Source organism: Etheostoma spectabile, chromosome 23 (assembly GCF_008692095.1).
Source record: "Etheostoma spectabile isolate EspeVRDwgs_2016 chromosome 23, UIUC_Espe_1.0, whole genome shotgun sequence".
NCBI lineage: Eukaryota > Metazoa > Chordata > Actinopteri > Perciformes > Percidae > Etheostoma > Etheostoma spectabile.
This window is the reverse complement of record NC_045755.1, coordinates 5,060,946-5,075,412: the sequence shown is the minus strand read 5'-3', so window position 1 is coordinate 5,075,412 and position 14,467 is coordinate 5,060,946. Positions and strand designations below refer to the sequence as shown.

At 42.1% G+C, this 14,467-nt stretch overlaps 1 protein-coding gene across 10 annotated transcripts in view; it reads right to left on the bottom strand.

Annotated features, from left to right (window-relative positions):
• The window catches only part of sox5 (SRY-box transcription factor 5), a 260,812-nt gene that overhangs the window by 3,303 nt on the left and 243,042 nt on the right, over nt 1–14,467 (bottom strand). For 6 of the 10 annotated variants that reach the window (XM_032504960.1, XM_032504955.1, XM_032504964.1 and 3 more), the window contains 4 exons: nt 8,881–9,073; nt 4,658–4,833; nt 1,295–1,397; nt 624–797 (listed from right to left, as the gene is read on the bottom strand). In XM_032504960.1, the coding sequence (XP_032360851.1) occupies nt 624–797; nt 1,295–1,397; nt 4,658–4,833; nt 8,881–9,073 (646 nt within the window). The remainder of the gene's footprint in view (nt 1–623; nt 798–1,294; nt 1,398–4,657; nt 4,834–8,880; nt 9,074–14,467) is intronic. The other 4 variants (XM_032504965.1, XM_032504956.1, XM_032504962.1 and 1 more) reach the window with 3 other exon arrangements.

Sequence of the window (14,467 nt, the reverse complement as noted above, 5' to 3'; positions counted from 1 at the left end):
TGTGTGTGTGGGTGTGTGTGTGTGGGGGTTATCTTGAGCATGTCTTCCCCTGTGTGTTTCATATCTGGTCTGAATTTGCGCTTGACTACTGTATATTTAATGGGTAAAAGCTGTCAGCGCTGTTCTCTCTCTCTCTCTCTCTCTCTCTCTCTCTCTCTATCTCTTTCTCTCTGTTGTGCGATCTGTTAGCAATTGAGAGAGAGAGAGAGAACGAGAGAGAAGGGGGTGGGGGGTTATTAAAACCAGATTTCCCTGTGTTATAAAACGCTTAGGAGCTCTTTAAAATGTCAGGGCCGATCCCGGCGGTCCAGGGGAAATGTCAGGCGGCCTCGCGCTGCTTGTTTAATGCATAATGAATTATATCATCATTTGTCGGAGCCGCGCTCTCCCCAGCCGTTCATTAACAGCCGCTTACACAATGCCACCGCTTGTAATCAAATCCTTGTGCATGTTTGAGAAAGTGGGAAATAGAACAGCAGTGCATGCATCTTCCTTTCGCTTGGGTTGTGTAGTGGGTAGCAGAGGATTAGGTGACAAGAGTGGGGACAAAGGTTCCTGTCACTCAAAGCAGACTGTGCGTGTGTGTGTATGAGAGAGTGTGAGTGTAGGAGAGTGTGTTTTACCGAGGATCTTGCTGATGTTGGAGTTGTGCATGTCGGGGAAGGCCTGGAGAATCTTTCTCCTCTCGTCCTTGGCCCAAACCATGAACGCATTCATCGGCCGCTTGATGTGCGGCTCGGCGCTGCCACGACCCCGAGCCTCCCGAAATATTCTGGAGTCTGACACGCTGGGGGAGCCTGAGGGGGGAGGAGGGCGAGAAGATGGGAGGAACAACTTGAGGAGAGGCAGACAGAAGTTGAGTACACTAAAAACTAATATAGATACAAAACAGCAAAATCCCCATTACTCTATGCCCAGTGAAAGCAATAACCTTAAATCTTTTTTTTAAGATAAACTGAAATATCAAGTATTCCTTGATGGCTTGAGAATTATAATGATCAGATTGCTTTTCTTAAGCTAAATAAACCATATAAAAACTCAATTAATTATATTAAACATGCACCAAGCTGAAAAGATGCCTATTTTCTTAGCTTTATATTTTGGAAAATACATGGTTATCACAGGACAGCCACATAGTGTATATTATTATATAACCTCATAACAGTGTGTTACATTAAACCTGTGAAATGTATCCATATGAAACTAGAATCGTAACCCTTTAATTGAAAAAATTCCACATTTTGTCACCTACATGACCATATGCCGTCATGTGAGTGTGTGTGCGTGTCCCTACCGTCAGAGTCTCCGCTCATGGTGAAGTCCAGCATTGCATGGCTGAACTTGTCCTCCGCCTGCTGCTTAAGCTGTTGACTCAGACTCTCCAAGGCAGCCTTGTCCTAAACAACACAAACAGTTCACAGTTGCAGTCGGTCAGCGAGTGAGTCAGTGAGTGTGAATATATGAATGAACATCGGACCTGAAGTGAACTTTAAAACATTCTTAAAACTGATTTTTAAATCGATTTTTTCAAGGCTTTATTTTATAGTTACAGCTTAGAAAGAGCAATTGGTTAATGTCCCAAATCTAAACCATAGAAATCAAATTAGATGTCCGTTGGCCTAAAGCCAATCTGTCCACAAGAAAACCAGTTTTAAAGATGTATGAACTCCTTCTCAGTCAATTTCCCTTTTGATCTGAAATAAATCATTTAATAATAATTCTTTTTTATCACTGGATCACAGAGAAACCAGACGAATAACAGCAGCGGTTTCAGTAGATAGACAGTTTATGTTTTGGTTCGATTTTATGTAAATTTGCAGAAATGTTAATGTCAACAGCAAATTGTTAGAGTGCTGTACGCCTGCATGCATAAACACACATCTGTGTGTAGGTCTGCGAGTGCTAGAATGTTGATTACATTTAGTCCTATTTGGATGTTTACCGTTTTGTGTGTATACTGTATATTATATTTGTGTGCGTGTGTGTGTTTGTGTGTAGTGACTTCTGGCAGCCACCTGCGAGAGTGGAGTGCAGCGGCTCTCCTCGCTCTCGCAGAGGCCCCCGAGGGTCGACGCATTAGAGAGAGAGAGAGAATGGGAGAGTGCAGCGCGGACGAGCGCAAGGCCACGCCGCACGGCCCCCTGGGTATTTATTACAACCAATAAAAGGCTGATTTACTGAGCATTTACATGCTTAATGCAAGCAGCCGGCACACTCTGTGATAGAACCTGACTGTCGACGAACGAACAAACACACACACACACACACACACACACACACACACACCAGCATTTTACAGTTTAATTACACGATTAGGAGCAGTACCCAAAATACAGTTGTCTTCTAAAACAACCTTCCAAAAAGTGTCCCTCTCCATTTACATGTGACCCTGGCGAGCTGGCTGACTGAATGGGAGGAGGGCAGAATGATAATGAAATGCATTTTCCTTTTTTAGTCCAGCAGAGTTTAATTGTTAGAGACAATTCCGCTCCCCCCCCCCCCCCCTCGCATTAGAATAAATATGGCTAAAACAACGGTGAATGAAGAGGGAGAAACGCTGCAGAAACATTTTTATTTTTATTTTTTATTTGCAAGGCATTTAAAAAGTATTTTATTTTGAATTCATTATGTGTAAATAAATGAACAATTATCTGCCAGATTTTGTCATTTTGTATGGAAATCAGATATATTTTAGGAATTTTCCTAATTTCACAGAAATGATTAGCCTCATTCAAGGAAAAAACGAGCACATAATGTGCCTTACACTTTTAGATTTTAAGCTTCAATGTGCTGTTACAAATAGCTTTTTACTATGTGTGTGTGTGTGTGTGTGTGTGTGTGTGTGTGTGTGTGTGTGTGTGTGTGTCAGACAGAGATGAACAGGGAGACAGAGTGGATGACAGCCTAGTCTGACATTAAGCCCCAGTACAGTACATGAGAAAAGTGGATTGAATGGCTGACACTGGAGCCAAGACACAAAGTAGTGACAAAACTAATCCTCTGAGTGTGTCAGAGATGACACTGTTCTATCCGAACGGCTTCACACTCCCGCAGCACAAAGCCAAAAGGGCCGAGAGAACAGGAGTCGGCGCGCAGTGCATGGCTTTGGAAGAGTTATTTTTCCCAAAAAAGTAATCTTAAAGCTTTACATTAAAAAGACTATCATATCAGTTTTATGATGCCGTTTATTTTACACTAAACGGCAAAAATACAGAAGATCAATTCTAATTCTTACAAAAATGAATTTATGGTAAAAATATATTCCTAAATGAGGCTGACTAAATGAATCATTTCCACCATTATAACTGGTATGAGAGAATGAAAAGGAAAGTGTCCCTTTCTCACCTAATTTCACTGAATTCTTAAATGAGCAGTACCAGTATTTTACTATCCCCTGCAGTGGAGTAAAACATCTAAATACCTCTATCTGAGGCAATAAATGTTTGGAACAAGTTGTAAAATATGCTTCTGAAAAACAGCTACATTTCCCAATGTTCCTTCCCTTCCCCTGGTGTGAATCTAATTGGCTATTAGACAGAATCTTTTATACTGTATCTTTAGTATATTACAATCTACAACCTGTCAAAATGTGTACAAAAACACTGGGGCGAATACATAAATCAGTGTGGCTTTGACTGTTTGAAAACACATCAGATGAGAGAGTTAAAAAAAGAAAAAACAAAGAGGCAGATAGAGCTGTTGAATGTCAGCGGTGCAGATGCTTCAAGCACACTGTAGTTTTGTGTGTGTGTGTGTGTGTGTGTGTGTGTGTGTGTGTGTGTGTGTGTGTGTGTGTGTGTGCACTAGCTGACTCCCAATGTGTTTAACAAATAACCACAATTTAGCCATGCTGCCGAGGAGCCGGCCCGTCACTTCACATTACTGTCTCCTCGATGTTGCGCTCGCACACACACACACACACACACACACACACACACACACACAGTAGCCCCGCAGTGTGCCTCACAGACACACTCATTACCTCCGAAATACCTCTGGTTTTACCTTATCTGGCCCTGTTTAGCTTCAACACATTTCAGCGAGCGCATTGTAAAGCGATTTACCTCCTACATAGTGCAGTAGCGATGGCATATGGCAAGACAAATTATTACACACTGACAATGAGACGCTGCAGCTTGTGATGACCTTCTTTCTTTCTCCCTGTAGTTATTGGATCTATTGATAAGTGGGAGTCATTTGTTCTAGAAATCATAATATCCTAATTTGCATTTTAACAGACTTAGAAAAGAAACGTATTAATACAGATTGTACATCAGCATAAAAGTAAATATGAATTAAAACAAGCAGCCTTTAAGGTATTAATTTGGACCTTTCCAGGTAATGGTAATATATCATATCACATTATTTAAAGTGACAGTTGACCTTAAGAACTTATTTTGTTATGAACTAATTCAGCCATAACACACTTCATGACCGAAATATCAAAAACCTATGGTTGTTTGTGTTAATTAAGCACTGCTTTACTGTATGTTCTAAGTTTTAATGTGGCATGTTTTCTGTTGACCTCAAGAAATTGAACGATATGAATGATTTTTGTAGCGCCTTTAACCCCTTTGGGGCAGTTGTCACACTTCTATTGCTAAGGCACAATCCAATACCAGGCGCTGTCATACAGATATGATTTAATGTGATTTACCTTTTCTGAGCGTCCATTGTTGAGGCTGAGGTTGCTGACGGCGGAAACCTTGGCGTCTAGGACCTGCTGCTCTCTCTTCAGCTGCTCCTTCATCTGCCGGGCCTCGGCAAAGGCCTTGCTAACAGCCTCGTGGTCGTTCAGGTAGGCGGTCGTGGACAGCGTCGACAACAAGTCTGCTGAGACACAGACAGGGACATGGAGAGACAGGGACAGAGGGAGACAGGGTCACGGGGAGACAGGGACATGGAGAGACAGTGACACGGACAGACACAGGGAAACAAGGACACGGGGAAACAAGGACACGGGGAGACAGGGACACGGAGAGACAGGGACACAGAGAGACAAGGACATGGAGAGGGGACGGATGATTAATTTGGTTTTGCATATTCATTTGTGAGTTAGTGAGTTAGAATAGTGAGTTAGAATGTTATCAAAGTTACGTGTCTTTGTCTACTTTATTTGTACTTTAAGTGTATTAAAAAATAGAAGTGGAATAAGTAGCAGTGTGTGCGTGTGCGTGTGTGTGTGTGTGTGTGTGTGTGTGTTTATGTTTGGAAAGATGGCAGGAGGTTTTCATCCAGAATAAATCTTCCCCTGAACCATGAAGTAAAGACATTATCGTACACTTGATAAGGGGAGTTTGCCGGGGCTTCTGTGTGCGTGTGTGTATTTGTGTTTTTCCCCCTCTCTCTCATACTCACACACTCACTACTTGACTATAGAGGTGGGTGTGTGAGTCAGAGTGCGCCCCTAGCTAGTCCACTGCCTCCCCCACCTGCCCTCAGCAGTAAACACAGACAGACAAAAAAACTAGAAAACATAGGCAGTTGCTCACAACTTCAACCCCTGGATATCTCCTTTAAATCCCATTAAAACACCCACACACACAACACATCTTTTCATCTGAACCCTCACAGTTGTACTTTCAAGAGAGGTGGCTACATGACTCCTATTACGGCTAAAACGTCCTGCTAATTTCCCCAGTTGCAAACATCTGCCCTGCCGCCTAACAAAGATCAGATCTCCCTGCTCCTCCTCACCACGTATTATTTGTAATATTTCCGCAGCTTAGTCGCCGATGAGGCATCTGCTCTGACTGTGTGTTTGTGAGGTTGTGTGCACCACTATCGCCTCTCTCTATCAGTCGGGTTAGCTCTTAACAAAGAGCCGCGGCTGGCTTATGGGGCCTTTATCAGCGCTAATCCGCACCGCTAATGCCATCTCATGCCAGATTACCAGCTTCAGATTGGTAATGACAGAGCCGTGAACTCTTTCAGAAGTCATAACCGGAAAATCTGGATGTGAGAGGGACCAAAAGGGGGTTGGGGTGGGGGGTGGTGGGTGTCGAGAGAGGGGAGAGGGCAAGAGAGAGGGCGATGGAATCGGGCGGCAGTCAATTTTAATCTGGAGTCAAAAGAGAGGGAGGGGGGACAGATAGATATTCTTGTGCTCATGAATGTGTGTGTGAGTCTCGCTTAAACTGACAGCGATGCCAACTATCCAGACAAGTAAATGTGACCCAGATAGAAGGGGAGGGGTCTCTCACTCTCTCCCTCTCACTCCATACTATTACACTTTGTCCCTCTCTGAGCGATAAATCTCTTTTTGACCACAAAAACACTCCAGCAGGGAGGTCAGGAGGAACTGTATTACTTTTATGACAGACAAACGTGTGATTGTGGTAGAAGTTACAAGCGCTGACAGCCCTTCAGTTTGCTTTGAGATGGAAAGATGGATAGATGGATGGATGGACTAAGTATAAGGAAGAGAAATATGCCTTTGGGTTGGTAGGTGTCACAAAGGAAAAATAGGTGAACTGTGGAGAAATGAGCAGGGACGGACGAATTGGAATTCTTCCGGATATATATAGTGGGAGGTGAAACTAAAAAGAACTTAGTCTTTTTACCTGCAGATATGACGCAGATATTCACAAAGCCTTAGTGAGCATAAACATTGCTTTAGCATAAGACCATTCAGATCTTATGCTGTGTTGCACTCAATTATGCTATATTTAAAATGTTTTATTATTAACCCTCTGAGGTCTAAGGGCATTTTCATATACCTTCTTGAATTCTCTGTTTAAGGGTATTTGCATATAACCTGATCCCTATGTGTTTTACATCAATGTGTTCAAAACAAACCCTAAATTGTTCCAGAGCAATGTATAAACAGATAATTTTCCCCTAAAGTGGAAATATTTCTTAAATCTCTTGTGAAAACACTCAATTGTTTTGGTGCTTGTAATAAGTTTACAAAAGTCTTGGGTTCACAAAAGTAGCGTAACGTATAAATAAAATAGTAAATAAATGTCAAATATAAGATTTTGTAATATCGCTTTTTGAGTAGGAGTGTTTCTCAGAGGGTTAGAGTCTTTAAATGTATCCCAAATGTTTCCAGGCATACATCTTCATGCAGAATGAGGATAGGCTCTTTTAACTAGCTAATAAAATAGCTACTGGAAGTCATTTTAAACACTTTGAGTTTTTTTTTTTTTTTTTTCTCTGAATTTAAATAACCTGAACACACACACACATTGAATATTGTGTCAAACCCGCCCACACATTCCTACACACACCCTCCCACATCAAAACGACTCTTTTCCAATTTGTCTGCCCCTTCTATCCCCTCTGAAAGTGTAACGGGAATCCTAATACGACTATGAACTGCAATAACAAACGCTCTGGTGACCGGCTAAACTTATTGGCAACAGATGGGACCAAAAGCTACAACATAACTAGAATCTGCAACACAAAACACACTGTTCTCCACGCACATATAATTCAGCGAGGATCACACACAAACTTTAAACACTGTAATCCATTTTTCTGAACAAAAAACATCTGGGACCGCAAATCCTCTAATCTGATATTAAATCCGCCGATTTGTTGAAAAACAGTGAGATTAGCCATGAAGTCAGAAAAAAATGACTAACTGCCTATTGCATAGGAGGAGGAGGTGGGATTGTGCTTGTGTGTGTGTGTGTGTGTGTGTGTGTGTGTGTGTGTGTGTGTGTGTGTGAGCCTTTGTGTGTGTTGGAGTGTTTGCTGTCATTGTGTCATTAATGCTGGGTGTTTGCGCTGTCCTGGCTCATGTAAGAGGCTTGTCTAATCTCATTGGTGATACCTCCTGTCTGTCATGCGCTCCTCTCTTTATTATTCCCCCGCTTCATCACTCAGGGAAAAAAAAAGTGCTAATCCCTATCTCTCTCTCCTTCCCATCTCTCCTATGTCTCTCTGTCTCTTTCAGTCACTAATAAACACATAACAATGAAGCAGCCGCAAGGCAAATAGCGGCACGGAGGAAAAACACAAACACACTAATTATAGCCTGTTACATATGTGTAATATTTAAACTATCAGTGTTGCGTGAAAAATGGATTAAGAGTACAAAATAGTGATTCATTTATGTCATATTTCATGTATGTGTGCATATGGCCGGGTATGATTATGGTACTGGCAGCGGCAACGATGGAAACACTACGAGGGAAAAGCTATTCTTGTCATCTCCACTACCAAAAACCAGAGTTTATTACTGGGTTCCTTAAAAATGTACATAGTCGGTGTAGGAACAATTTGTTTTTCATAAAAGTATATTAAAGTGTTTTTGTAGGGACATGTGTGCATTCATAGGAAAATGAGAGTTAATTAAAACTCTAATCTCATCTGTGTCCATCATATGTATTGGTAATAACAATCAAGCTGTATTCACCAAATTAATTAATTGTTAAAACTGTGGTAACAGTTGCTAAGAACAGTAAGAAATATGCCACAGTGCAACAGCCTGTAAATATACAGTATATATATATATATATATATATATATATATATATATATATATATATATATATATATATATATATATATAATATAGTGATTTTATATAAAAAAAACAGCCTTCATTTTAAATCACTATTTTTTTATTGATAGCTTAGCAGCAAGCTTTTGTAGGGAGATGACATCCCCATTCTTACTTTCATCTAAAAGCATCTGATTGGTCGAATGTCTCTCCAGGCAGGGGAGCAGCCAAGAAAATAAAAAAATATATTGAAGATGTGGTTGGTGTTTCAAGGGTCTAGTAGAAGGCAAGTCGTGTTCCTAGATCTCAGCAATTAGCTTGAGTACAAAGTTATACAAACTGAACTAAACTTTACAAAAAAGAAAATGTCCTTGGATTTTCCTGTGCTGTGTGTGTGTGTGTGTGTGATGGATGCTAAGTCCACTTACCTATCGAGCTGACTCTGGTCGGTGGACCTCCGATGCTGGAGGGGGCGACACTGTGCTTCATGGAGCCGGCGGGGCCCAGCTTGGTGGCAGCAGCAGCAGCGACCTGTGGGGAAGTTGAGGTGGAGTTGGGTGACTTGCTCTCGGATGCCTTAGGCTTGGCCGACAGGTTCAGTGGCTGTGCACCCTCACTGTCCTGCAAAAACCAAAACAGTACAGTTTCGCCTGCTGTGACCACCGTAGGAATTTGGAAGTGGGAGGCGGGGGGGTTGGGCCTGGCCCTCCCCTTACCTCACCGACACCACTCGCAATTGAGGCTTTAACACGTACGCATGAAACGGGTGCCCATGCACAGCAATGGGACAGAAGACAAGGTGCATGCCACTGCCTGTATCCACAATTTGTAGCACAGACAATACACATTGATGTTTTTAGTGCACACCACTGACATTTACATGCAAAATAACTGACTTCTTATCACAGCAAAGTTGAGATGATTAATGCACATGCATGTGCACATTCCATGTGCAGGCTGCAGTAAACATGCACTGTAATTCTGCTCCTCGACATGCTTCAAACAAGGCCAGCGGTAAGAGTGACAATCACACACTTGAGGAGAAGAAACACCTTAAAATCATTCTCAAAACTACATCGTGCACCTCTCTCTGTCTTTCACAAAGAACAACAACTCCCTGAGACTGTGAGAGTGAGACAGCTGTGAGAATCTAAAGACATTGTGATGTCTCGAGGTTTCAAACAGCAAACAGAACAGAGGACTGTCTGCCACTTCAATGTGCACTTGCTCCATTAGAAACAAGGGACAGTCATGGCTGTGAACATGGGAATGTGCGATGCGGCACTTTCTGCCTCGAAGACACAAAAACACAAAGACACACACACAAACGCATGTACGCACAGTCCCAGCAACCAGTCCATAACTTTTTAAGAAGCTGGGAAGAGGACTTACTATATACACAGTATATCATTAAATTCAGTCATTTATCTAGATCAAGTGATGTCTGCCCCAAGCAATAACCTCAACACAAGCAACAGACAGCGTTCCCCTAAATAAATCGGCATGTGGACCACCGCACGACGCCGGGGGCTGTTATCGTGTTAATTGTCATGGCAACACCACCCCTGCTGATGACCTAATCCAATCAGGCGTAGCCTCAGAGGGTCACATGACAGGAAGGAAGGAATTAGATCACCGAGGGGCCAGATGTACACAGACCACTCTGTGTAATTAAAACACCGCAATTAAAAGGCAGACACATGGGGCAAGGGACGGCTCGGTAAAGATGCACAACAATAGTGTCTATTAGGTTTAGAAATAGAGTCTGTTTTAAATATTATGGTATTTTTACAGTAATATATTCATTGTTTCTTACTGTACATTTTATTAAAAAAAAATGAATTAAAGGGAACTTTTATTCATTCATTACAGGTCCTATTGTAGTTACCTTTAAGCCACAAAATAGAATATAAATTATTTTTCTTTATTTTCTGGTCATTAGTCTAATTGCTGCTTAACCAGGGTAGAATGTAGCATACAGTGGGATCCACAAAGGGAGCAAGTACTGTGTGTGTGTGTGTGTGTGTGTGTGTGCGGTATACCCACTCATTAAGGCCGACTTTCCCTGATTCCCACTCCTTGAGTCGTACTAAGCCTTATGAGCCCCTCACAACTCAATTAAGCCCTTCCAATTAAGCTCCTACATGTGTACGTGCCTATGGGTGTGTGCGATCACCACTTTGTCTGTGTCTGTGTCTGTGTGTGTGTACGTGTACGTGTGTGTGCGTGAGTGTGTGTGCGTGTGTACATGCGTGCATGTGGGATGAGGCCTAACCGGATTGTCCTTCATTAGGGGGGTCTTTCTAAATAGACGAAGGACCCCCAAAGATGCCTTCAGTGAGACAATGGGCCAGAGAAGAACAGGAGAGAAAGGAGGATAGAAAAACCGAGCGGGATCTTCTCAATCCTGACCCATATTATGGTGGGCTTTGGCTGGGAATGCATTTGAATATTTATTACAAATAGATAATGCCTCAGCCTCTTGTACAGTGGATGGGGGGAGCTTCCTCTCCGCGCCAAGCCAAATCCTATGGTGGGAAGGTGGCCAACCTGCATTATGCCAGTGTGGAGGAATTAGTTTAGACAGTGAGCTGAGAGGCTTGGACCGACTTGTTTGTGTGTGTTTGTGTGTGTATTTGTGTGTCTGTGCATGCGTGTGTGTGTGCGCGCGCGCATGTGTGCGTGTGTGTGTGTGTGTGTGTGTGTGTGCGTGTGTGCAAGGCCTCTAAAGCCTCTGAAAGCCTTGGAATCTTGAATTAATACAATTGCTTTTGTGTCTCTCTTGGCTGATGAAACAGTCTCCAGCTTTGAGACCGAAAACATGCAGAGTGACAACGAGAGCCAGAGGGACAGAGAGGAAGCAGGAGGGGAGATATAATGTGTGTGTGCGTGTGTGTGGGCTGTAGTTGACTGCAGTAGATGGCGACATGTGAAAGCTACATCAGGGTTCTGCATCTTATCACTGGAGCTGATGGTTCAATTAACAGGACAAGTGTGTGTGCCACTAAAGTTTATCCTGGGCAGGTTTCTGTGTGTGTGTGTGTGTTAAGGTTTGTGTGCTACAATGCCTATGTCAAGACCTTTACATGTTCCTCTCTCTTTTCATCTCTCTGTCTCTCCTCTCACTGTTTCCTCCTATCTTCTTTTCCTTCCAGCTATAAGTGACTGTTTTGATATTAATTATATTGTCAAATCAAGTTATCTCAGACAGCACAGGACACAAAAGAGGTATCTTACACTATGTGGCACTGATGCAAACGCTAAACTTCTCAAGTACGTAAATGCACTTTACATTTTCTACTACTATGTATTTGGAGAAAAGAGACAAGTGGAGGTGACTTTACCTTGACAGTCTAGACTGGTTGTTTTATTTTCCTAATTATGGGAGGCTTGTTGGCTCTTGGAGTCTTATATCCATTAGATTGAAATAACTTAAATACAAGTAGAAATAATAACACCACCGTTATCAGTACAATATACTTAAAGTCTCAAAAGTACTCACTAGAAGTGTTGAGTTATATTACTTCTATTATTGGTTTATTATCCCTAATGCATTACCATGCAAGCAGTTTTTTTTAACAATGTAGTTGGTCATGAACTATATTAACTACTTTATATACAGTTAAACTGTTGTTGTAAAATTGGTGTTGAAGTGCACCAATAAGTAAATACTTTTCTTTTAAAGTACAGTAGAAGTATAAGGTGACAGAAAATGGAAAAGTACATCATAAATGTTTTTAAGTATAGTACTTGAATAAATGTACTTAGTTACTTTTTACCACTGCGTGTGTGTGTTGCATGTCAGCAAATGGGCTACATATGGTGCATCATTTGAATTGCACTATTGTATGGGTCTGTATGCATGCCTGCCTAAATCTAAAGGTCCACTCTTGCGTATATGAAAGCAGCATGTATGCTGCAGTGATTTGTGCATGGGTATGTGTGTGTAAATGGGGCTAGTTGGCATGGTGTCTTCTTCCACACCTGTGAGTGTGTGCGTGTTTGCACATAGGTGAGTGTGTACGTGTCTCACCCGAGGGTAAAGCACTTAAGCGGTGTGCGCCTGAGTCCAAACAGCTGTGAGCAGAGGCAGAGGCAGTCTCTAAATGACTAGAGACCTGAGATAGAGCCCACAGGGGGAGCACACCTCTGAAATATACATGTCACTCACCCAGAGAGAGAGAAAGAGAGAGAGAGAGAGAGAGAGAGAGAGAGAGAGAGAGAGAGAGAGAGAGAGTTAGAAAGAATGAGTGAGTAGTCAGCCTGGTGAAAGAATTCAGAGACAGAGATTCAGAGACAGAGATTGAAGCAGAGAGAAAAGAAAAAGACAGAAGGAAAAAATGAAAAGCAAGCAAAGACCTTTTCAAAAGTTTGTCTCTAGTTGCTCACAAACAGCGCAAGTGCACGGGGGACTAACACCAAAACAGCACTGCTATCAATTGGCCAGTTTGGCTCCATGGGGCCTATGAGTCCACTCCCCAGTCTGCCACTCCTGCCATTACGGCTCCCCACTTCCCCTCCACCACAGGCCGCAACACTTGCCTATCAGCCCAACTCCATATATATGGTAATAAGACAAGTGTGCCAGTGGGGCGGGATAGTAGCACGTTTGTGTGTGTGTGTGTGTGTGTTTGACAGAGCTCTTTGCCAATCATAAGCTTTAGTCTGGGCCATGAACTAGTCCTGATTGTATGTGTGTTCATGTGTTTGTGTACAAGTATAGGTCAAGAACAAGTGAAGGCAATGAAGACGGATGGAGGAGTTGCAAGTAGCAAAGTAAAAGATGTGGACGTGGAAAAAAGGAAAGGAGAGGAGAAAAAAGTAAAGGAATAGAGCAGAGGAGAGGCAGGCCAGGTCAAGCCAGGACAGGAGAGGATAGGACAGGACATCAGGACATGAGAGGAAAGGAAGGACAAGACAGGACAGACAAAGAATGATAAAAATGGAAAAGAAGTTGGGAAACATGTACAGAATGTGATAAGATGTGATCAATGGAACAAGTCTGATCCTGTGTGTGTGTGTGTGTGTTGATTTGTGACTGACCACTGCATTTTTGGGTGGTCTGAGGGAGGATAGAGGATGGCAGGGGGCACAGGGGTCCTGTGTGTGTGTATGGGAGGGGGGATGGGGAGTTGGTCAGGGTCAACGGCTGACCAGATATTCATAGAATTCCACTCGGATGGACACAAGGCTTCCCTTCGCCCCTATTGTGCAGCCAGCCGAGAAAACGGCACAAACACCAATACATCCTCAATTCCCCCGCGACTACATACCAGCTGGAGTTTTGTGATAAAGTTGATTTGCAGAGGTGACTGTGAGTTTAGTCAGGGACCAAGTTGTAGCAAGGTGTGCATTAGTATGAGGAGCTGACCGTTGCTTGGGACACACGTTTAATAGAAATAAAAAAAAATGAGGAAAAGATTTGGGATGCAACCTCCAAACAAGCTTGGAAACATGTTCAGCTCACGCACTGCAGTGAAACACAATCTCGTCCAAGCAGACATTCACTCTCTCAGTCTCTGTTGTAACACTAGAAAGGCCAACGTGTACTCAGTTTAACTGCAGGTCATTTCTGACTAAAATCATATTTCTTTTTTAAAAAATGTCAAAGGATTTGCCAGCACAGTAAGAATATTTGAATAAAAATTTAAATGAAAGTTGTTTCAAGAATTTTTAAGAAATTAGTGTCTTCAATAAGAAATAATAAGACAGGAAAAAACTTCTTATAAGTTGATTTGCATTGAAAACAGGTAAATATATAGAACTGGCAGATTGTTTAACTTATTTCAAGAAAATAAGTATCTAAGGAATAAAAAAAATGACTTGATAAAAAAGTTATTCTGCAGTCTGATGGCTAATTTGAGCCTTTTTTTTTTTTTTTATTGGAAAAGATGGTTAATATTGGCAATCCAACCATGTGAGAAAATACTCAAGTCCTCAAATCCACTGGCATTTCTAGTATTAAACACACACACACACACACACACACACACACACACACACACACACACACAC